This window comes from Cucurbita moschata, unplaced genomic scaffold (assembly GCF_002738365.1).
Source record: "Cucurbita moschata cultivar Rifu unplaced genomic scaffold, Cmos_1.0 Cmo_Scf00008, whole genome shotgun sequence".
NCBI classification, from domain to species: Eukaryota; Viridiplantae; Streptophyta; class Magnoliopsida; order Cucurbitales; family Cucurbitaceae; genus Cucurbita; species Cucurbita moschata.
In genome coordinates, this window is record NW_019268524.1 from 2,269,106 (window position 1) to 2,294,503 (window position 25,398).

A 25,398-nucleotide genomic window follows, 5' to 3' on the forward strand; every position below is an offset into this window, starting at 1 on the left:
GGGGGGGGGGGGGGGGGGGGGGGGGGGGGGGGGGGGGGGGGGGGGGGGGGGGGGGGGGGGGGGGGGGGGGGGGGGGGGGGGGGGGGGGGGGGGGGGGGGGGGGGGGGGGGGGGGGGGGGGGGGGGGGAGTCATTAAGAGAGGAAAAGGTAAATTTACAGAGTAACCAACGTACCTTGTCCTTCTTAAGGGCACCAGACACAATGGAAGGAGAAGGATTGACATCAGCCGGACCATTAGCCTCAGTACACGACATAATAGCAGCTTCCAGATTATAAAAAGCATCCAAATCCTTGGACAAAGAATCGGCAAGTAAGTAATTAATCTCACGCAAGGCCTCCTTTTGACGTTCAAAATTAGATTTTAATCCCATAAATTGAGAAATTTGGTTCTTTTTTTCCTTTAAGTGTACATTAGATAAATTTTCAAGTTCTGAGAGAGCTTCAAGCTTGGAAGTCTCTGCTAAGTCTCTTTCCTTGGTCAGTACAGCAATCTCATCGGAAGCTTTCTCTAGCTCTTCCTGGAAAGCATCGTTTCTTTCCTGAACTTCATTTAGTTCTGCAAGAAGTAACTCGGCTGCTCTTCTGGATTTAATCGACTCTTGTTCAGAAGAAACCACAGCTTCACGCAGATCAGAGCATAGTTTACCAACTTGTTTCAGTTTCTCAATAGGATCATTTTCGTTAGCATCATCGTTAACTTCAATGTGCACTAAAGTGTTGGTAATTGAACTCAATATATGTTCTTTTTCCAGCAAACTGCTCTCTGTTTCGGTCAACTGATTCCTCAGAGACAGATTCTCTGATTCCAATGCCTCCACCCGTCCTGAATAAACAGAGAAATTCTTAAATTTCTGCTCATAACTAGCAAGAGTATTTTCCTGGGACTTCATCTTAGATCTTAGATGGTCCAACTCAGTGGTCATCTCTTCGATGGCTTGTTTTAGACTATCTCGTTGTTGAACCAAAGACTTCCCCTTTCGAACAGCAACATTTAGCTTCTCTCTTATAGACGTTGACTTCTGCTCTTCCAGATGAAGCAGTTCCTGCAACTCATCCTTCTTTCTATCTAAACTTTCAACCTTAACAACTAAAGACTCATGCATCTCCATATATTGATCCCTCTCCTTTGTCACAACCATTAATTGATGCACTGCATCCTCCAGCTCTTTCTTGTGATCATTTATATCATTTTGCCAACCAACTTGTGTATCTATGCTTCTAGGAACGATTTCTTCAGCGTCAGGTCCATTGGTAGCCCTCCCAAGCTCAACGTTCCCTAAAGAAGATGCTGTATAATTTTGAACTAGCTTCATCACCATCAATTCAAGAGATTCAATACCGCTACCAGAAACCAAATCATTCATGTCCATGTCTCGCAAAGCATTACTTACCAAAGCCTCCAATTTTAATATTTTATGCTCAGTAGAAATTATTTTATCCTGTATATTCCTTGATTCATTTTGTAAAATTATAATCTCAACTTCATTCTCAAAAGTTACGAATGATAGATGCTCATTATGATCATAGACTATTTCCAACTTCTCAGAAAGTTTCTCTCTCTCAAGCATGACTGAGTGGAGCTCGGCCTCAATGCCAGAAATTTTCTTCCGTGAATCATCCAGATCTGCAGTTAACAATCCACAATGGTTCTCCAAGTTATTGACCCTTTGATGGAGAGAATCCCTATCATGACAAGCCTCTGTAAGGGATCTATGTAACCATTCAATTTTATCTTCTGGCTCTATGGACCGCAAGTGTGAAGGAGTATCAATCTTTTCTAGAAGCTCTTCCCATCGTTGCACTAAGTTATTCCTTTCCATCAATGACTGTTCAAGCATTTCATTTTGTTCAGCTAACCCATAAAACTTTGTTTGAAGCTCCTCATATTGTCTTATCAAATCATCTCCAACATTTGCATCCGTCTGCATTTCATCTTTCCAGCCATCTGTAGTGACAAAATTAGCATCAGAACCTGAACCTCCCGTGACCGAACTCCGCTGATCCCCATCTGTTTGAGGCAAATTCTTGCCAGTACTTGACTTGGCTAGCCAATCAACCTTCTCGATTATGTCTGTTGAATGAAAATTCTCGGGCAAATCTAAAGCATCAAGAATCTCATCTATCCTCTGAAGGACTGAATCTTTAAGAAGGAATGATTCTCTTAGAGCAGTAGCAGAATTTCGAATGTACAAAAGCTCAGATTCCAGTGCTTCAACACGCTCTCCTGCCTCTGAATAGGTTTTAAGTTTTGTTTCAGTCTCAAGAAGTCTATTGTCTTTCATCTGTAACTCCTGCAAGCACCTCTCCAGTTCACTAGAAGTCTGTGCTAGTGACTGCTTGAGACCATCCCGTTGTACAATCAAACCTTTTCCCTTGGCGACAGCTATGCTTAGCTTCTCTCTGATTGCAGACACACGCTGCTCTGATTGTTCTAGTTCATTAAGTTTATCCTTTAATTCGGATCGTGAAGCCATTAAAGCTTCCTGTGCCTGGCTTAAGCTTTCTTTTAGAATAACAATTTCACCTTCATGACCAAGAATCAGGGTGCTCAAGTCATGCACACTTCCCTGCAATTCGGTCAATTTCATCATCGCGGAACCATACTCTTCTCTAGATAAGCCTAATCGCAACTCAGTATCCTTGTACTTCTGTATAAGCAATGATATGATAGATTCCAAATATAAAGCAGGCATTTGACCACAATCCCCCTCAGTATCTTCAGGTAATAACACACCTTGGACATCTTTGATCAATTTTTCAATGCCAGTAGAATCAAGGCATCTCTTGCTAAATTCAACAAATTCTACAGTCCTATGTTCCAAATCTAAGCGAAGTTTATTGTTTACAGACTCAAGCTGCAGTCGCTGAGTAATACAATCCTCCAGTGGCTTGATTAACGCCTCAAAGCTGCTGTAATCTAAGGGATCACCCAGCATCTTGATTTGCATGTTCATGTCACTTCCACCGACTGATTCACAAGAAGCAAGATAAAGTTTTTGCAACTCACCAAATATCTTATGCAACAAATCAACAGAGCATTCGGTCCTTCTAAACAAATTATCATATTTTTCATTTACTTCTTCATATAACATCCTAAATGCTTCACCGTCAGCAGCAGTAGCTTGAAGTCTCTCTCTCAGGTCATGAATCATTTTGACAGCATCTGTAACGGAGGAAGCAAGGCAGCTAGGCAATTGGTCATTAGTGCAAAATTTGATGGCTGAAGTATCAGATTTCCCTAACGACTCATCAAGCTTAGCAATTATTTCAGCAAGCTCCAATGAAAAAGAGTGCCAGTCCTTCTCAAGTATAATTGCCCTTTTAATTGCTCCATCCTGCAAATTGTCTAGCTGATTACATATCAAAGAAACCATCTGATTTGAGCTTTGATGAAGATCACATAATTGACACTCCAACTCAGTAAGTTTTAATTCATATCCACATAACCTTTCAGCAAGCTCACAATTAGAATTTTTATGGTGCACACCTTGTTGCCTTAAAGACTCATTAAGAATTTCAAGTTCATAGATCTTGCCATCAGCATCATCCACGTGATGTTTCAAGCATTCAAATAAAACCCCATGCTCAATGTTGGCTATCACCAAATCATTACTATGGTTCTTCAAAGCCTCAAATTGATCCGTGAGTTCACTCAATGTTGATATAGCAACCTTTTGATGATCACGCTCTCCCTTGAGCAACACACTAGCATTTTCAGCATCAATAACCACTTGACGAAGCAATGCTCTCAAATTGTCCACAAATTCATTTGATAACTTATACGGATCTGGTAACTGAATTTCATCCTCCACCTCATTTTCTTCAACATTTACCTTTGACTCAAAGGCTTGAATCAGTTTTGAAACAGCAGGAGCATCCATTTTACTACCTGACCTGCTAAAGGAGGCAGAATTGGACTGCAACCCTTTGATTTCCTTCTCAAGTTTCTGTAATATAACATCTGCTTCCTCTAAGTGTCGACCCAAGATTACAAACCCAAGAGAATCATCAAAATTTTCCTGTTCAGTCACTATGAAGGGTTTCCCAACAGCAAGAACAGAAGTTTCATGCAAATTTTTCTTGAAAGTAGTTTGGTAAGAATCATTTTCTTGGGACTTATTTTCATGATGCAAGCCAGAGTCTGCATTTCCAGCCTGATCCTCATCTTCTCTAGATCTCGTTTTTAGAGACAATATTTCACCACAAAGTTCTTCAACTTTCAATTTATGTATATCAAGACTGCTGCTGAGAAATCCATTGTCCTCGGTGAGTTGTTTAACCTGCATTATTGCATCTTTAAGGTCATCCTCAAACCTTACACGTTCCTCATGTTCAGTTGACAATCTCTCATCAAGAACAAGCAGCTCAGATCTCATTTTCTCATTCTCATGTAACAAAAGGTTCTTGTCTTCTTCAAGCCTCACCTTATCCTCGGTTAACAGTGCAAGGTTATTGATTAAGTTGGTAATTTCTTCTTGTTGGGTAGCTACCAAGCTTTTACAATTGGCAAGTTCAACTGACAATGTCCCATTCACCTGAAACAGGTGTTCTCTTTCTTCTTCGTGCTTTATTTTTTCCTCTGCTATTGAAGACAAACTCCCCATTAACTCAGAATTTTCAACCTCCAGAGCCGCCTTCAAACTCTTGAAGCTACTCAATTCTGATAATATCTTTTCATTCTCACCGATATACAACTCCTTCTCCTCGGCTAGTTTCTTTTTATTTTCGTTTTCAAAGGTGATAATACCATTTAATCTTTCATTCTCCTCTTCTAACACTGATACCAAATGCTTGCAGTCATCCAACTCCTTTTCCAATCTGAACATATCTCCATGGAACTTTTCAAAGCTAATCTCTGTCTCACTAGCTCTAGAAGAAAGCTTTTGTATCTCAGCCTCTGCAGCTAGCAGTTGATTTCTGAGCTCCTCATTTGCAACTGAAACATCCTTAAGTTCAGATCTGCAATGCGAAAGCTCATCCACAAGGGTATGATTCCTCACAAGAACTTCATCAAGCTTTATTTGTAGTTCATTCTGTTCAGAAATTTGAAAGTTGAAGATATCTTTCGAGAAACTTGTTACTATCAACTCTTCTTTCACTCTCTCCAGTAAATCAAGAAACTTGCTATTTTGTCCAAATGAAGAAAAGGTCCCCGAATGTGCATAAGTTGTGGTCATATGTGCATTATGAGAGAGAGTATCTACATGTCCCCCATCAGAAATTTTCACACTTGTTTGTGAAGGACTTTCATGGCTTTCGGACTTATCTACACAATTATCTTCTGGCATATATTGCACTTGAGACCTACTTGAATGTATCGTATCTTCTGCATGAACCTGTCTAACTTCTTTCCAGTCATTTCTACCACTACTAGAACTATTCTGCATACCTAGTTTTTCTCCCGTACTAGAAATTGAATAACTGTTTGACTCGGTTGCGGCACCAGATACAGATGCCACATCTGCTGTAATAATCTTGTCCCCATCGCAGCACGTGTCTATAAAAGTAGTCTCTGCTGTGGACTCATTCATGCCACCAGTCTCTACCAGATTGTCTTCTGCAAGCTCTGTTCCACAGAGTTGACCAGATTGCATCAAACCATCCCCTTTCATGCCTATCAATCAAGATATAAGAATAAATTCAATTATATGGACTTTCACCTGGTTTCCCTGACTCATACAGTATATCTGGCAAATCATAACTAAAATACATTAGCAAATAAGTACCAAAGAATAAGAGGCCAACCTACATCTTCCCTTGCTTGTGACAAAGATGCAGACGACGAAAGCAATAGCTCTTCTCCCCTGCATCCACCCCATACTTCAACTATTTTTTGCTGTTGCTCCACGGAAGCAGAAGAAATTTGGGAAGAAGATTCAGAGGAAGACAAATTATAAATGTCATCATTATTCCCTTCAGCATCAGGAGCAAGGGAAGGTTTGGAGGATCTACCTCCAGCAGACTCCGCATTCTGGATTGGGTGATCATAGTCCTCCCTATACCCTACTTCCTGCATTGGAACCTCTGCCTGGTCAATTTCAGATGTTTCGGCTAAATCCATCTCTTGCTTAACAGAAACAGTAGAATGATCGACCTCAGCGGCAAAAGAAAGTTCTGTAGAAGGAGATGCTGAAGAATCTACGGTATCCGAACTGCAATCAATGGCAGATGCTAGTACCCCATCAGTGGAATGACTCCCAGATGCAAGTACTCCAGTAGTCGCAGTGTCTGCATCTGCATCATGCTGTTCCAATTTACTTGTATGTTTTGATGAACTTCCTTGGCTACCTCTGCCCTTATAATCCTTCTTCTTGCGGAATTGCTGGAGCTGATAAATGAGAAAATAAAGGGGGAGAAAATAATAAATTTCAGTTTTGTATAGCCAAATTGGTAAAGTGACTGCGTTTTTTTCCACTTCAAGGAGACAAAGGTCCTTTCAGGTTAAAAATGATAAATCTCGATCAAATCAATCTAAAAATACCACTTTTTTAGAACTTTGACACCCAAAAGTCTCCAAATCTATTGTTTCCATTGTGCTAGAAACTACTACCCAAACTTACAACAAATAATAATCCTGGAAAATAAATGAATCTACCAAATAGGAATTACTGGGAACCCAAGAAAGGAAAATAAGTGCATAAAAAGTAAAATATTACCGTCCTTAGAGTAAGCAGCAAAATTTTGTTTCCAACCTCAGTTTACATTAAAACTCGAACAAGATTCAAGACGTGCTATGAAATTAATAGAACGAATTTTCAGTTTCTTGACATTATCAACTACAATAATGTAATATTTCTACATTTTCCCATTCAACTAATCAAAGAGACACTTAACGTTTATTTAAAATATACAAACAAAAGGAACACAAATTCACCTTCTTCCTGCCTGCCGCGAGCAGTTCGGGACGATTCTTGTTCTTGTCCATCCAATCCACTCTGTTTTCTACCCCCACATTTACTTAAATAGTAGTCACCAGTGAATCATTCATCTTTTTCCAAGCACAAAAACTCTGCAGAAACAATATTTCCCATCAGAAACTCACAGTCCGAAAACGGCGCATTCACTTTCAACACCAATAAAATAATCCAAAGGAAAAAACACGAACTAGTTCGAACTGCCGTCTATAACTATAACCACTACAATTCAAACACAAACAGCTATCCACCTAAGCTATATTCAAGAGTCGCAAATCCGTTTAGCTAAACATTCTACAGTATTCTCGACAAGGAAGCCGCAAAGCATAACGCATAAGCTCCAATACCACAGAACTGAGCGCAAAGAAAATCGAGACAAACAAAAGTAATGAGAGGAATCGAAATGGAGAAGAAAACGAACAGACCTCGATTGTAATCGCCATAATCAAATAGTAATTGGTGGTGCTGTGAGATTGAAGAAGTTCGAGATAGCTTTGGATTGAAGGAAATCGTCGCCTCCGTTTCACTCTCCTCTCTGTAATGCTTTCCAGATCTTACGCTAGCTTCACTTTCGCGGGTGAAACGTAGAGCCGATGGACAGAGAAATTGTAATAAGAAATGAAGAACAAAAAATAAAATGTTGGTTTGTCTTGCCTGTTTGGTTCGCCTAATGCCTATAATATACGACGCCGAGTCGCATTAATGAGTCGTGCCGAACCGGACCCAAATAGTCGGTGCGAACCCGGTTTAGTTTCTCAATCGACAAGCACGTGCGACTCTTTTCTAGGGCAAATGTTTTTGGTGCTTCTCCAATTTAGTGTCTCCCTTCTAGAAGTTTGGATTTAGGTATTCTAACCTTATTTAATTATACATTTAATGTTTTTTCTAAGTTTAATATTTACCATATTTAATTCTTAATTTTGAACCTAATAATCTTAATATATAAATTATTCGAATCATACTAAATATAATATTATTAAACTATCTTCGAGATTTAGTAATTTTTTTTTTGTCTACCAAGTGACTGTTCTTTCTTTAAAATTTTATCAACTCGTGTTGTATGCAAATACATCATCGATCGATTTTAATATGTCGCCAATGAAAAAATATGATTGCAATGGAAAACTTTACTGAATCCCAACACATGAGTTATATGTCGTGATATTAGGGTCAAAATGAAGCCAAACATACACTAAGATCATAAGACTCGTGTTGAACAAAGCAAGTAAGACTCTTTGTTCGAGTCGATCGGGTGTAGTGTGACAATGAGTCCAATCCATAACTGGTAAGACTATCGTAGCAAACGTGAACCATACGAACCAGCCAGCTTCAACTGAGTTCAACTACGAGTCTGCTCCGCTTGAAACACTAACTCGTTTCCAACCAGTAGAAATGGTGGGACCCACTTAAGCAGCAGCACAGTATAATTACTCTTTTTTTTTTAATTATTGTATAAACAAAATAATAATAATAACAACATTTTAATTTAAAAATAATATATCGCCTTACGTAACCCAAAAGAAAGGAATATTCTATAATACATAACTAGCTTTACACCTTGTAATAACATAACAGCTCATTACAAAAGGAGTCCAATACCATTGTGCCAAAACCCAGGCCTGTCTCAGCCCACTAAGGTTAGCAAACTGGCCCACTAAGGAACCTTGATTTGTGGTCGGCTAGGCCTTTAGAGGCCCAATTAGGATGCATTCACTGGGCTTCATATTATGGGCTTTGATGACGTGGCAGCCCACTTCATGGATCCATACTCTCTTAAGTTCCATTTTCTTTTTAACATGGATCGTTTTTTATATTTTAAATAATATTTAATATTTTTCTACAAATTTATCAAATATTCGAGTCGTGATATAATTAAATTTACTGCAGTCCACGAACTTGGACTTTTGAGTCGTTTAAAAGCACGTTTTATATAAGGTGGTAAGTTTAAAATGGCGAGCAAAAATTTATTGCGTTTGAACCAAAGTTCAGAGACGGTGTTAAAAGTTGGTGGGGCGTGAAAATTAAATTAAATTAAATAATAAAATTTCACTACTGTGAGATATTTGTAGCTGGAAATATTGACAGTTTTTTTTAACGTGGTATAATTATATAGACATGTTCCAAATTTGACCACGACATCACATATTGAATTGGTCAATTTTACCCTTTTGTCTTTTTATTCGTGGAAAATATTCATAATAACCTTCCGTACATGCTTGACTTGGTCAACTTTTATTCAAATATTTAAATTTTATTAAATTTTAACGTTCTATCAAATGACAACAAATATAAAGAATGTTTCGTTTTCTTTTCAAGCGACATTACGTTCTCGTTGGTATACCGCTCGGTATCTAGCTTACTGGTAGATCAAGAATATCTAGTTGCTTGTCATCTTAGCTCGAGCTCATTTTCGAAAATAAATTTATAATTTCACAAATTATCTATTTTAAAATTTAATTGGACAAAATTAAAAAAGAAATTAAAGTAAACGGTACCCCTAAATAAAATATCCACGTTTCCTAAATAATATTTGGATACTCAAAATTAATGAGATCGATCTTTTTTATTCAAATCAGACGGCTGATAAGAGAGTTATGATTGGGAGGTGTATGGGCACGAGTGCACGGGATAAAATTCCATTTTTAAAAATCGTATAACGTATTTTTTAAAACTCATTGCAGGGAGATTCTCGCGGATTACGTTCTTTAATTATTTATTCAGTATCCTTATCTGAAAACAATTTTAAAACGAATTATAAATATCCGAAAATAAATTAAAAATAAATAAATAAAGAATCAAATCCACTTCCGTATCAAAGCTGCTCACCTGACTCACCTCGAATAATAATAAATCCTTTTTTTTTTCTAATTAAAATCATTATCATTTCATATATTATAAAGTCAACTTGAAAAATCCCATAACTTATTTGGTAAATTGTCATAAATTTTTATTTAATTTGGTTATTAACTTTCGGTATTAATTGGGTTATTAATTTCGTAATTAATATTCTTAATTTGGTTAAGTATTTGTTGAGTGAAATTTGTGTAGTATTGTATTTGTTGAGTGAAATTTGTGTAAACTTTTGTTAAAAGACTTTGCAGTGTGAGAGTGAGATATTCAGTTGTAAACACTTTAATTATTAAGATTGGTTGCTATTTGTGAATGTACGGGAAATTTCTTTCCGAACCACGTAAATCTTTGTCTATTTGTTTAAATTCCGTTCGTGGGTGTGTGAGTACATTCGATCTTGCTTCCGCTATTAGTACAACAAGTGGTATCAGAGCATTGAGGGTTGTAGCATTTCGACCCACGACAAGAATCTTCATACCAAATGTCCAAACAATATGTTATGATACTCAATTGTTGTACCAATAGCGGAAGCAATGTCAAATGTACTCACACATCTACAAACCAAATTTAAACAAAAAGACAAATATTTACATGGTTCAGAGAGAATAAATTCTCATACATTCACCGAGTGGTAACCAATTACTATAATCAAAGTGTTTACAACTGTATCTCTCACACTCTCATGCTACAAAATCTACCGAGTCAGAGTTTTTTAATGTCTGAATTTGGTGTGTTTTTACTTTTTTTTTACTTTTAACTTTTTTTTTTTTTTGTTTATTTACCTTATTAGTAACTATTTATCTTGGTAGGTGTTTAAATTCGATGTTCACCACCTATTGATAAAATATTATTATAACCATAATAATTGTATATACAAAACATTATTGACCAGGACGTATTAATAAAAAAATTATTGACCAAATTAAACATTAGATGTGCACTAAAATCAAATTTAATATATTATTTAAAAAATATTAATCGACCATAGAGGATTGGGTATAGGATTTTTATTTGTTATTTAGTATTACCAATTAATATTCTTTCATCATTTCCAATATAATTTATTTTATAATTTTTTTTCTTTTTTAGTTTAAATAAATAAAAATTCAATCGGCTTGATTAATCGAATCTATTGTTAATTTTAAAATACATCATTTTATTTAATAGATATTTTAAAAATGAACCTTTTATTTTTAGTAAAAAATCAAAATTAAAAAATTAAATAAATGACGTCGAGCTCATCATTTAGGTTGACGATAAAGCTAATATGCGCGAAGGCTGACTTTTACTCACTAAAAAAATCTTGTCCGCGAGCTACTCCATCTTAGTAAGATTTAGATGTGTTCGTGAATTGAAAATTATTTTAGGTTAACAAAAATTGTATGAGTTGAACCTAAAAAATGTTTCAGTCAAATTTCAATCCACAAACACATCTAGGTCTTACTGCGATAGAGTAGCTCGTGGACAAGATTTCTCGATTGAGTAAAAGTCAATCTTCACACATATTAGCTCAATCGTCAACCTAAATGATATTACATGTTTTAATTTATATTTTTATATCCGAGAATAATTCTCAACGACCTCGTTTTTGTATATAGACGATTTTAACCTTATCTTCATTAATTAATTACGTGTGAAAACGAAACCAGCCTTTCTTGACGCAGCTTGCGTTGAAAATGAGTAAGAACAAAAAAAACAATAAATATAATTTAATGTTTTTTTGTTTAAAATAAAAGTCGTCGTAGATAAGTCAACCACATGTAAATATTAATTTAATTATGGAAATTAAGAGAGAGAGAAAAATAATAGGAAAAAAAAGTGGTGGAGGACATGTTTTTGGTATTTATTGCAATTAAAAACAAAGCAGTTGGTTATTTTATTTTATTTTATTATTATCGTTATTTATTTATTCCGATTTAATATTATATTTATTAATTTCTCTCTTGTCCAATTTGTGTTATAACCCATTTAATTTTTTTTCTCCAAATTTAATAATAAAAAATAAATTGTAAATCATTCTTAAATTAGACGAGTTGAATTAAAAAAAAATTAACCACAAATAAAAAAATCAGTATTAAAAATTTGAACAAATAATAATTAAAAAAAAAAAAAAGCCTCCATTCCCACTGCGTTTAAAAGTCACGAGCTGACAATTAAATTAATAAAATAATGACGACTAAAAAATTAAATTATTAATAGCAATTGACTCGATTAAAATGTAAAGTTAATTATAAAAAAATTAAGTTAATTAAGCAAGTTGTTAATATTTATTTAATATTCTCATGTTACTCCTAATCCCTCAATTAGGTCAAAAGGTTTCCAGAAAGTTATGGTTTACTTTATTAAAAGTTGGAGTGCACCACATAATTAATTTATTATTTAAAATAAAACTCCGAAATATTTTCTTTAATTGGCACCAGCTAATTTCCATACTCTTTTAATGTCTTCGACACGTGGCGGAAATTTAAAATGTACCACCCAATTATTAAATGCTAAAATTAAAAAGTCGTGGTCAACTCTCTAGGTGAATTCCTACCGTTGGTTTCCCGATTGGATTGGACGGTTCTCGTTTAACGTATTGGATTCTCTATATTTTTTTTTAAATTAAAGAAAATTAAAATTTAACTGATTAAAATAATATTTTTCCTAGAAATTCCGCTACTAAATATTATAATAAAATTAAAATTTTAGACTGAAAAAAATAATATAATAAAGTTTGGTCAACATTTGGAGTTTAAATTACGAGAATAATAGAATAGCTACACGTGATCCCCACTTTTGGTCAGCTTTCTTTATCAAAACACAGTATGGTTCGTCGTTTTGCGTAATTTTATATATCGGCAATTTCTCACGATATGGACGATATTTGTTGGTTCATAATGGACATATTCTAGAAGATTGGAATTTTCAAAATTCCAATATCGAGTAGGGCAAAACGCACAGTTTTATTGTCAAATCTTAAAAAAAAATTTACAAGTCGGGTAATTTTAAAATATTTATAATTTTTGAAAGGGATGATTTTTTTATGTATATAATTCTTTTTTTTTTTTTTTCATTCCATAGTTGCCCCACTCTGTACGTTCTTTGAACAAATCCTGACCGTTGGATCAAGAATCAGGTTTGACTTCCAACCTGCTTACCCGGTCATCCGGTCACCTCGAGGGCCATTAAATCATCCCCAACCTCCATCCTTTCGCTTACTTTCTCCGAATACTAATCTTCCTCTTCTCTTCTTCTTCTTCGATGATCTTATTCTTGTAGTTGTTCAGAGTTTTAATCGCTCGGTTTTCTATTCGATTTTCTTCAAGTTCTCAACTATGGCGGTCGATCTGATGAGTTTTCCGAAGATGGATGATCAGATGGCTATACAAGAGGCCGCATCGCAAGGATTGAAGAGTATGGAGCATCTCGTTCGTCTTCTTTCTCACAAGCAACCTTCAAACCATGTCGATTGCTCTGATCTAACTGATGCGACTGTTTCGAAGTTCAAGAAAGTGATTTCGCTTCTCAATCGGACTGGCCACGCCAGGTTCCGGCGAGGTCCGGTATCTAATTCGACCTCTTCCTCGTCGTCTGGTTCAGTTCCTCAAAATCAGGCGATGAACATCACTCCTACTCCGTTTACTTCATCGGCGACGGTTTCTGCACCGTCGTTCACCGCTCCAGTCACCGTCGCTCAGCCACTGACGAAGGTTACTGCGGCGGCGAACTTTCTCCAGTCGCAGCCTCAGAGTATGACTCTCGATTTCACTAGGCCGAATATTTTGAACTCTAACCCTAAGGGAACCGATTTGGAATTTTCTAAGGATACCTTCAGCGTCTCTTCGAGTTCTTCGTTTATGTCCTCTGCTATTACCGGAGACGGCAGCGTATCCAACGGAAAATTAGGAACCTCGATCTTTCTGGCACCAGCTCCGTCTGCTTCCGGCGGAAAACCGCCACTCTCGGCGCCGCCATACAAGAAGAGGTGCCACGAACACGATTATTCCGAAGATTTGTCCGGGAAATTCTCCGGTTCTACCTCTGCATCCGGCAAGTGCCATTGCTCAAAGAGAAGGTACCAAATCTAATTTCACGTTCTTCAAGCTGAATCTAACTTTGAAAGCCAAACAATCAAATATTTCTGTGATTATGATATTCGTAAGAACAGAAACCCTAAACAAAGAACAGAGTTGAGTGGGAAACGAGTTGACTCGTCCGAGTCGGAATAAGGGTTAGTTAGCGAGTTAGTAGGCACGGCACGCGTGATACTGACACGATTTGGTGGTGGTTTAGTAATTTAGAAAAAAACATATATATATATATATATATATCGAAATTCCAAAAATTTCACTTTAAATTTTCAACTTGGCATTAAAGTAGTTTTGTCTCGTTCTTTCAGCCTTTAATATTGACCGTTGACTTAAAATCACGTGATGGACCCCACCACCTTCCCCAACGACTGGTGTATCAAAGATTTTAATAATATTTTCCGAATTCCAATAAATGTTGACCGACGTCGTTTTCTACAGGAAAAACCGTATGAAGAAGACGATCCGAGTCCCGGCGATTAGTTCCAAAATCGCCGATATTCCACCGGACGAGTACTCATGGAGAAAATACGGTCAGAAGCCGATCAAGGGATCTCCATACCCACGGTGAGTTAAGAACAGCAACTCCCGCCGTGTACGGTGGCGATTTATTATAATTTTACCGATTTTAACTCGATAATTTGTTATATTTTCAGTGGATATTACAAGTGTAGCTCGATGAGAGGATGTCCAGCGAGGAAACACGTGGAGAGAGATCCAAATGATCCAGCGATGTTGATTGTAACGTACGAAGGAGAGCACCGCCATACACAGAGCTCCTTGCCGGAAAATATGGCCACCGGAGTAGCTTTAGTTTTTGAGTCAAGTTGAAGTTCAAGCTAGAAGAAAATAAATGGAAAAAAGAAGAGAAATTTTGAATTTTGACTTCATTTTTTCTCTTCATGATGATTGTACATTACGAAAAAAAAAAAAAATTGTTAAATGGCAGAAAGAATCTCTATTCTATCTGCCCAGCGCGTGGCTGCCGGAGTAGAATTAATTTGATTTAATTAATTACTGTCGTGATCTTCTTTTTTAATTGGTGCGTTTGCAAATATAAACAAAAGTTGGGGCGAAAATGCAAATTTGAAGAGATCGGGGGGTTGATTCGTAAAAGTCTATGAAAAGTCAAAAGATGGGGGAATGGTGGTCAGTGACAGGTGAGAGGTTGTCAATCAATCAATTTAAAAATTGGTGTGTGGGGCCCGAAATTCTTTTATTATTATTTTTTTTGGAGAATTAATTATAAAGTTAGATTTAAATAATATCCATTTATTTTTTTGAGAACTGAAAGTCTTACTTTATTGAATACTTTATTTCACTTATTACGAAAATTGACTTTTTTTAAGCATATATTCAAAGGGCCTTACAAATTAATCAACTTGATGGGATATTGATGTTTATTTATTTATTTATTTCAGACAGTTTTGGAATAAAAAAAAATATAATAATTTCAAAAAAGTCAAATAAAAGGGCAAAATGGTCTTTTGACCTAATTGGACCATGACCCATCTTCCACGGCGATTTGATTGTACAAAACGAGACCCAGCACCACCCAAATCAACAAATCCAATCTCTCACTTGGGAAAAAAAAATGTTTCAGATTTGGTCCTTTTATTTCAACAAAATTATCATTTAGTCCTCACAATTTTGAAAATTAGAATTTCATATACATTTAAATTCATATAAGGTTTGGACATATTTTACCTAATTTTTTTATAAAAAAAAATATGAAAAGAAAAACAAAAACCAATGGTTCAATACTATCATCTCGTGCTTCTATCATATTTATGGACTTAATCTAAATATTATATATATTATCCAATAATGGCCAAAATCATGATTGTTTGTGGAATCTTTGATGCTTTTTATCATTCTTATAGTCTATTCATATGAACAGAGCTTTATATGATAGATTATTATCCACTCTACTCTTATACCAATCCATGCTTTACACCTCAAAGTTAGGTAACCCCTCACCCAATCCATCGACCGACCGATGAATCTTTGTTTTTAATGACACGTTTATTTAGTTGCATTACAAAAATATCTATGGTCTGAGGTTGAAAAGAGAGAGAATGTAGAATGAGCTCAAAATTTGAATTTGAATTTTACTGGTTGAGTTATCATCCAAATAAACAAGTGATTTGTCATCTATGTACACACCATATTTTGTTTATTTTTTATTATTTCTATAAATAAGTCTATTAAAATATAATATTTGGAGAATATATTTAATAATTAGTTATGGAGTATATCTTATATATTTTTTTTCTTTTATTTTTTTGGAATTTATGGGAGTTTTGAGTTTATCTTATTTACAATATTTAGTTAGATATATATTTTCCCTCATTTTTAGATATTAGTTGATAGTTTGTTTTCTATTTGAACGTTGTAAACATTAACGAATATCATACTTTCGATCTCAATTCTATTTCTATTTCTCATTCTTAACAAAATCAAAATAGAAACGATGCAATCCGCTCGAGAAAAAAATTGTGAAAAAACTTTTATAAGAAAAGTAAGAAAACGAAACAATTACTTGTGATTGAAAGTTGTATGAAATACATTTTAAGATTGTTTTTCAAAATTTCAAATATTAACACCAACATAAAATACATATTTTTAAATTCAAATCTCTCGATAGCGCTCGAGTACATAAGATAAAATATAAATAAATTAATACCATGTGCAAATAAAATGATCTCAAGAATATGGAGGTTAATAAGCGTGTAAAAAATTGATAGTTATTAACTACATTGACAAAATACAAGTAACTCCGTCTTTTTTTTTCATGGAGTAATCTTAAATTATATAATTTATAGGCATAAAATAAAAAAAAAACTTTTTTTAATGAATATATTTTGAAAATAAAAAATAAAAATGCATTATGATTCATAAAACCCTAATAAAGTAGGTAAATTATATGAAAGAAAGTTGTTAGAGTTCAATTTCCAATATATATATATATAAATATATACATATATTTGACTATTCACACCTATTTATTATACACGAGCTATATTTGTTATCATTTTAAATAATCATTTATTAGTCTATTTTTGGTATATACCACCATTAAAGTTTATACTCCCATTCATAATTTCTTATAATAATATTTTAAATTCACAAGAAAAAAAAAAAAAAAGACTTAAAATGCAAATATCATAATTCCACGTAGATATATAATCCCTAATAATCTGCAATCGGGCTCCACTATCTCGTCTCCCAAACACTCCGCTTCCTTTTTTTAAGGTTGCATTAATTTGTTATATTTGTGGGTACAAAATGTTTGCTTCTTCCTATCCATTTATGATTTTTTTTAAAGTTTAATTACAATTTAGTATTTAAATATTTTTTATATCATGTAATTTTGGATGATTAAAAATAGTTTTTTTAAAATAATAAATAAAAAGTGGTTCAAAAAATAAATTAATAAATATTTGAGAAGTAATTATAAAAAAAATCATTTTAAAGTGATTAACCAAAAATACTTCAAATATGTAATAAAAAGAAATTTTAATAATTATAACCATGTTTGGATATTAAAAAATAGTAATAATAATTTCAAGTGGAACAGTTTTTTAGCTATTTTTTTTTCTAGTTTTATATATTTTTTTTATTTTTGATTTACTTAAAACAAAAACAGTTCACAGAGTGATAGTCCCCCCCTTATCCCCTTCTCCCTCTCTGTCTTCCTATCTTCTCTCTCCCTATCAGAAAAGTCGGTACCAATCTGCCGCCGGTTGATGACAACGAACCCTAACCCTTGGGCGTTGCCGGCGAGGAGAAGCAGAGCGGAGGAAGGTTCAGAAATCTCTACTGCGACGGACTTGATCTCCCGCCTGTGAGTGATGGAGGTTTTGCTCGGTTCTCCGACGTTCAGCATCGAAGTCCCGTTGGAGAACTCCTCCGCCGTCGCGGAGACTCATAATCGGGACGGGTCGGGTTTTCGCGAGTCCGGATCTGGTAGTTCGATTGGGGAAAACTCGTCGGAGTCGTCGTCGATTGGAGTTCCCGACGATGATTCCGACGACGATGAGGTGCAGAGCAAGCCAAAGGAAGGAGGATTGCTCGGATTGGATTCTCTCGAAGACGCTCTTGTAATCAAGTGAGTTTCTCTATCTCTATCTCTTCAATTTTCACTCTCCTATAACCTAGAAATCGAAAATTGAAGCCGAAAACGGCGATTGAACTCTAAAATTTCCGATTAATCACACGAATTAGAGATTTAATACTCTTTAATGTGATGAAATTCCTCGGGGGGATTGGAATTGTAGAGGTGGCTTATCGAGGCATTTCTCGGGGAAATCGAAGTCGTTTGCGAATTTATCAGAGGTGATTCAAGTGAAAGATTTAGAGAAGCCGGATAATCCTTTCAACAAGAGGAGAAGAATTTTAATGGCGTCAAAATGGTCGAGAAAAGCCTCATTCTACAGTTGGCGAAACCCTAAATCGATGCCTCTGCTTGCCCTAAACGAAGACGAAGAACAACAACAACCGGCGGAGGGTTCCGATTCAGAGGAAAGAAATCGAGAGAGCGATGAAGATGATGATCAAAACGAACGAAGAAGACAAACCCTAGGGCAAAGGTACCACGATCGGAAGCTCGTTAATGGCTTCAAATCAATGAGCTGTTTTGATCTGCAAGAATATGAACAGCAATAACGCGTAGTGTAATGAAATCGTTTGGCCTTTCTTCACTTATTGCTCTGAACAAAAAGAAAAGGAAAAAAAATATATATATATTTTTCTATTTTTCTTTTTTCTTTTTATGTTTCATGAGTCCATGTAGATAAATTAATAATATATATTGTGTGTGTATATATATATATATATATATTTCCAAAATTCAAAGTGTGCATGAAATGAAAAAATATCCAAATATTTAGAATTAAAAAATGTATTTGGAAAATTATTTCTATATTTTTATTGTTTAATTATCTAATTTTAAAATATATTTTTAAATTGTGTTTGTTTTATCTCATTTCTGTCCAGTAAATTTTAGCATTTAAATTATTAGTCAAATTAAAAAATATAAAATAATTGTTTAAATATGTCATGCGTATTCACGTGCCTTGCCATAATCAATTTTAAATATATGTTATGGGCAAATTAGTACATTGGGCTTGTGGGCAAAAAAAAACTCACCTTTCTACGTTTATTTTATTGTTTTAATATAAAATGTTCACATAAGGGCAAATCAGTAAATTTACGGTGGTTTGAAATATATTTTTTTTAAAAAAATATTTGTTCCTATTGGGCTGGGCCTTGTAGTACCCACATAACTAAAGTAAACTGGGCCAGGCCTCATCCTAGATAATTGGGCCCACGGGCCCAGCCTAATGATACCGGACATTTACCGCCAATTTTACGAAGTGTCGTCCTCTTCTTCTTTCTCTCTTTCGCTCCCATGGCCGATGGTTAGCTTCTCTGTCTCATCGGCACTCATAACCACCGTCGGAGAAGATGCTACGGGTCGCCTCGTTATTCTATCCTCCATTGGCTTTATGCTTATCCGATTCCACGAACGTATCTTCTTGTCCGACTCCTTAATGCACGGCAACTGCCCGGCCGGGAAGACTCTCCTCGGAGTTCTAATCTCAAGCGGCTGACGTCTCTTGTGGTCCTACTCATTCGCCGGAAGGAGCTCCACAAGGTTTTACTTGTTTATGCTGTATATTTACTCTAATTTTTACTCAACTCGACTGCTCGTTTTTGGAGTGTGAGGAAAAACACTAAGGACTTCGTTTTTTTGCTCATGTTATTGCTTGCGGTTGTATGCGAAGTTTTAATATCATGCCGCGTCTGGACTAAGGGGAATCTGTTAGTTTTCTTTCTCCTCTTCATTCTCAGTGTTGGTAGCGTATGCGTTCTTATTAAATAAAATTATATGGTTTCGTGTAACGGATTTGTGTGGAAAAATATTTCGACGTCAGAAACTATGAGTGACGATTTCTATTGAAGTATATCCTTCTCGGAAATTGCATCAGTTTTTGGGTTTGAGTTTCGTATTGTTCTTTAATTTCTCAGTTATTTGAGATGATTGAAATTGCGAAGAGACTTTATGGAAAGTTGAATACAATTTTTATGAATGCTGTCCAGGAAGCCTGTGCTCACTGCGGTGATATTGATTTAGCTCCGAAGAATTCCACTGAAATGTCCAAACCAAATAATTGTGGAGTAGACAATGTCAGTTATGGCACGCTATTGAAGGTAATAAATTAAAGCATTCTAAGTTTTAGATTCCTTGATGCATTGTCGTTGAGTCATGTGGGAAATCCGTCATTGTGACAGTTGTATGGGAGAGTCGTGATTAGTTCTTGTTCCAGTTAAGTCTCAGTCTTTTCTCTGCCAGGGCTAGGGAGAAGCTAGAAAAGTTGACTAAGCATTTTGATTATTTGAATCTGTGGAAGAAGGTACTGCTATTGGAGGTCTAGCACTGTCGGCACCACTTATTATGGTCTTCTAAATGCTTTGACTGAACCAGGCCAGTTTCTACAAGAAATCATTTCTTAAGCTGCTTACTCAGCGGTTACTGTACTTTATCTATGTTGGATGATAAAAGTCTCACATCGGCTAATTCAGAGAATGATCATGGATTTCTAAATAAAGAATACTCTCTCTATTGGTATGAGGCCAAAGCAAAGCCATGAAAGCCTATGCTCAAAGTGGACAATACATCGGCTAATTCAGAGAATGATCATGGATTTCTAAATAAAGAATACTCTCTCTATTGGTATGAGGCCAAAGCAAAGCCATGAAAGCCTATGCTCAAAGTGGATAATATCATACCATTGTGGAGAGTCCTATTCGTCTAACAATCTGCACTACAAAGCTCATAATAATGTCTCCAGTCCTGTAAGTTCAAATGCTTTATGGCAGCCACATTTCAATTGGAACAATTAAGCGTTGCAGTTAAATTTGGTTGATAGTGTATTAGACTTATTTTCAGTTGATAGTGGTATTAAAGAGATTATGGGTGTGTATTTTAGTTTCTAGTTAGTGTTTATTTGGCTCGATAGATTTGGAAGCTTTTCTATGAATGGTAGTATTGATGTGCAATCTCTTCAACGGAGAGAAGTTTCGGGCTTCTTTATGGTCTTTGTAGAGGAAAATATAATCTCAAATGTTGGATGATAAAAGTTCCACGTTGGTTAATTTAGGGAATGATCATGAGTTTATAAACAAAGAATGCTCTCTTTATTGGTGTAAAGCCTTTTGGGAAAATCCAAAGCAAAGCCATGAGAGCTTATACTCAAAGTGGATAATATCATACCATTGTGGAGAGTCGTGTTCGTCTAACATTAAACAAGTTACTACCTATTTGATACTGTTTATATCCATCAAGAGCGATGCATATACCTTTGTTGTTTTACCAGTCTGACACTGTATATTTCTTCTTTAGCTACAATGGATGCATATAAGCTTCCAAATTAATTACGTTCTCATAGCCATAGGAGGATATTTACTCCCCACTGCTCATTCTGGTCTGACCCACAATAATTCATGCATGTTCTGAAGTTTCCTTGAGTGGCTCATGCTCCTGTGGGTACCTAGAGCTACAAGTTTGTGCACCTTGATTCACTTTTCAGACATAACCCTTCCATTCATCAATTGTAATACATTTTTTCTTTAGGGTTTTGGGATTCTGAAAGATGTCCATGTAGTTCACAAGATTGTATTGGAAATGAAGTCTTGTCATGATTTCTTGATTGATTGAACAGCATACACTGAAATGATTGATGCTTTGCTCAACTGTGGCTGTATAGACGGTACGTCATGTTTATACATAACTAGTAAGCGGCAGGATAGGGATTGAATTGTACAGATAGATAATTAGTTTATGCAAATAGACAAATGTCTTTAGTTGAACTGTACAGGATAGAGCAAATGTCTTTATGCATAGCTCTTCTTGGTTTTTGGTTGGTGTGGGGTATAGTTTACATGAACTTTTGAGCATTTTGTCTATTTGTTTTCGTACCTTTAAAATGTTCCAATTGGGTTAACATGTCAAGCTAATTAGTTTATTCTAACTGTTAGTAGCATGATGCCAAATTCTACCCAAATATCCTAGTGAAGCGACTTTTGAGTATTTGATGATAGAAATGGAGCTTGTTTTGAAGGCAACAATCAACATGTTGCATGATAAACTTGGTCAGATATTTGTTAATGTTCTTACTGAAGGATGAAGCTAAATTTGAACAGGATTTCAAGGCCTGAAATAAGCTGAGATGACAACACAAAAAGCTAGAAGATGGATGTATAGTGTCGCAGTTTGATCCAATCGACGAGGAAATGACTTCTGGAAACTCAGTGAGGAAGATACAGATGCTTGGAGAGGGGAGGCCCACATGGTGATGGTCATTATTTATGAGTGGGGGCAAAGCCACATTACATTCATCCAGGTACTGTCCTTACTAATCCTTAGCTCAATTAAAATCTCCAATTTGCCAATTTCTTTCATCCTCGTCCTCGGGTCACAAATGGTATTAGAGTTTATTAAGAGGATATTTTGCCGTGAGAATTGGTTAGAATATATCTTAGATATTTAGAAAGTTGTTAGTATAGATTTGATTAACCGTATATTTTATTTATTTACCAGATTTAATTAGATATATATTTTTCTATTTTTAGGTATTAGTTGATAGTTTGTATCCTATTTAAACGTGGTAAACCTGAATGAAGATCATACTTTCGATCCCAATTCTATTTCTATTTCTCATTCTTAACATGGTATCAGAGCACCGATCTTGGTGTTCTTAAATATCAAAATTTCCTTTATGGCGGAATCAGCCAAATCTAGCTTCAAAATTTCGGATGTTGATTTAACACATCCGTACTATATTCATCACTCTGATCAGCCAGGATATTCACTTGTTCCAATCAAATTAAATGGAGCAAATTATCAATCCTGGAGGAAATCAGTTATGCATGCTCTTATTGCCAAGAAGAAAATTGGCTTCATTGATGGCACAATTGAGGAACCGTCCCAAGATGCAAATTCAACCGAATTCGAACTCTGGAATCAGTGCAACAGTATGATAATATCTTGGTTAACTCATTCCGTTGAAGCAGATATCGCTAAAGGCATTATTCACGCCAAGACAGCTCATCAAGTGTGGGTTGATCTTCACGATCAATTCTCACAAAAGAATGCTCCAGCAATTTTTCAAATACAAAACTCGATAGCAACGATGTCACAAGGAACCATGGCACTGTCAACATATTTCATCAAGCTCAAAGCACTCTGGGATGAACTGGAAGCGTACCGCACACCATTTACCTGTAATCAACGTCAAATACATATTGATCAACGCGAAGAAGACAAGTTGATGCAATTGCTCATGGGGCTCAATCAGTCTTATAAAACGGTGAGATCTAACATATTGATGATGTCTCCATTACCTAATGTGAGGCAAACCTATTCATTACTTGTACAAGAAGAGATGCAGCGTCAGGTAACTTCCGAACCTACTGAGAAAATCTTGATTGCATCAGTAGTGCAAAAGAAAACAATATATTCAAAATTCGCCAAGGACAAATTGTGTGAACACTGCAATAAAAGTGGTCATACAATTAATGAGTGTCGAATTCTTAAGTTTCACTGTAAGTTTTGTGATAGAAGGGGCCATACAGAAGATCGGTGTCGACAGAAAAATAATTCTGGAAGGACAAGACAAGACAATCAACACAATAACCGTGGATATCGATCATCTGCAAATATGGCCGATGTTTCACAGTTGAATACAGAAGAACAGTCACCTAATTCCATTCCAAATTTTTCTTCTGAGCAATTACGACAGATAGCACAAGCCTTATCTGCAATCAATCATCACCCTTCTGGTAATTCTGACAATCACATCAATGTTGCAGGTTTGTTTCCCATATCTACATTATCTATTAACTCTGCGAGTTCTAATTCATGGATTCTCGATAGTGGAGCTACGGATCATATAGTATCAAAATCTTCTGTTATGACTGAACCAAAGGCTGCCATCATGTCTACAATAAATTTGCCTAATGGAGAGACAGCACGTGTGTCACATACTGGCAATATTTCCCTTAGCCCTAACCTTAAATTAAACAACGTTTTATGTGTGCCTTCGTTCAATTTAAACCTAATGTCGATCAGCAAACTTACCAATAACTTGAAATGTTATGTCACCTTCTATCCTGATTCTTGTGTTATGCAGGACTTGGCTACGGGGAAGATGATTGGCTCGGGTAAACAATTTGGAGGTCTCTATCATATTTCTTCATCTCCAATCAAGTCTTCAGCTCATCAAGTATCTCAGTCATCTGATTTGTGGCATTTACGCCTAGGTCATCCTTCCTTTTCTCGTTTTAAATTTCTAGCTGATCAATTGCATCTTAATAATGCGAGTTATTCTCATAATTGCAGTATCTGCCCGTTAGCAAAACAAACTAGGTTGTCTTTCCCAAGAAGTTCAATAACAACCCATTCTGCTTTTGATCTGATACATTGTGATGTTTGGGGACCACATAAAATTCCTACCCATTCCGGTTTGCGTTTTTTTCTCACTATTGTTGATGATTTTACTCGATGTACTTGGGTTTTTTTAATGCAACATAAGTCAGAAGTACATCATTTGTTGATGAACTTTGTTAAATTCGTTCAAACTCAATTTCATACTACTATCAAGATAGTTCGATCAGACAATGGGACTGAGTTCCTATCTTTGCAACCATTCTTTACTTCTTGTGGTATTGAATTTCAGCGCACTTGTGTCTATACTCCACAACAAAATGGAGTCGTAGAACGCAAGCATCGCCATATCCTAAATGTAGCTAGGTCTCTTCTTTTTCAGTCACAGGTTCCACTTAATTTTTGGGGAGAGTGCATTTTAACGGCTGTTTATCTTATAAATAGAACGCCATCACCATTATTATCTAACAAGACACCCTTTGAAGCACTCTACAAACGACCACCTACATTTCATCATCTTAAAGTTTTTGGTTGTAAATGTTATGCAACTATAGTACATCCTAAGCAAAAATTTGAACCTAGGGCAACTCCTTGTGTTTTCGTAGGATATCCTTGTGGTCATAAAGGTTACAAGTTGTATGACATGCAATCTCACACATTCTTTATCAGCCGTGATGTCAAATTTTGTGAAGATGATTTTCCTTTTTCATCAGCTTCACAAACTTCGACATTAGCTCCTTTGACTCCTGTTGTACCACTTCATGATCCATCCTACTCAAACATCCATCCTCCACCTTCACCTCCTACTCCTCCTTCACCTCCTACTCCTCCTTCACCTCCTATCCCTTCACCTACTACTCCGTCGTCTCCTCCACCTTCTCCAGATTCGCCCACTAATTCCAATCCTATCCCACCTGATACATCAGCTCCACTTCGACGTTCTACTCGTACTAAACAGCCTCCAGCTTGGCATAAGGATTATGAGATGTCTTCTGGAGCCAATCATTTAACCTCTAGCTCAAGTCCCGGCACTGGCACCAGGTATCCCCTTCATCATTACCTTTCATTCTCTCGTTTTTCTCCTACTCAACGTGCTTTTCTAGCTCTTATTACA

General features: G+C 35.9%; 3 protein-coding genes and 1 long non-coding RNA gene across 8 annotated transcripts in view; 3 read left to right on the forward strand and 1 right to left on the reverse strand.

Annotated features, from left to right (window-relative positions):
• The window catches only part of LOC111446386 (centromere-associated protein E-like), an 11,733-nt gene extending 4,187 nt beyond the window's left edge, over window positions 1-7,546 (reverse strand). For 2 of the 4 annotated variants that reach the window (XM_023085189.1, XM_023085188.1), the window contains exons 1-4: window positions 7,340-7,546; window positions 6,875-7,009; window positions 5,746-6,328; window positions 174-5,614 (exon numbers count right to left, since the gene is read on the reverse strand). In XM_023085189.1, the coding sequence (XP_022940957.1) occupies window positions 174-5,614; window positions 5,746-6,328; window positions 6,875-6,925 (6,075 nt within the window). In that variant the 5' untranslated portion in view covers window positions 6,926-7,009; window positions 7,340-7,546. Of the gene's footprint in view, window positions 1-173; window positions 5,615-5,745; window positions 6,329-6,874; window positions 7,010-7,339 lie in introns of those variants that run through there. The other 2 variants (XM_023085190.1, XM_023085191.1) reach the window with 2 other exon arrangements.
• A 5,414-nt stretch (window positions 7,547-12,960) lies between these two features.
• On the forward strand, window positions 12,961-14,848 carry LOC111446356 (probable WRKY transcription factor 17). The gene is made up of 3 exons (XM_023085143.1): window positions 12,961-13,821; window positions 14,276-14,401; window positions 14,491-14,848. Exons 1-3 carry the CDS (start codon window positions 13,082-13,084, stop codon window positions 14,663-14,665), a joined length of 1,041 nt encoding a protein of 346 aa, XP_022940911.1. The 5' UTR covers window positions 12,961-13,081; the 3' UTR covers window positions 14,666-14,848.
• Window positions 14,849-17,480: 2,632 nt separating this feature from the next.
• On the forward strand, window positions 17,481-18,590 carry LOC111446357. Its single transcript, XM_023085144.1, has 2 exons — window positions 17,481-17,945; window positions 18,115-18,590. Exons 1-2 carry the CDS (start codon window positions 17,689-17,691, stop codon window positions 18,500-18,502), a joined length of 645 nt encoding a protein of 214 aa, XP_022940912.1. The 5' UTR covers window positions 17,481-17,688; the 3' UTR covers window positions 18,503-18,590.
• A 666-nt stretch (window positions 18,591-19,256) lies between these two features.
• LOC111446561 lies at window positions 19,257-22,316 on the forward strand. 2 transcript variants are annotated; one of them, XR_002711097.1, is made up of 3 exons: window positions 19,257-19,493; window positions 19,868-20,050; window positions 22,043-22,316. It is a non-coding gene; the product is annotated as an uncharacterized LOC111446561 (long non-coding RNA). The 2 variants fall into 2 exon arrangements; XR_002711098.1 differs by lacking the exon at window positions 22,043-22,316 and adding an exon at window positions 21,474-21,516.
• Window positions 22,317-25,398: the final 3,082 nt, after the last annotated feature.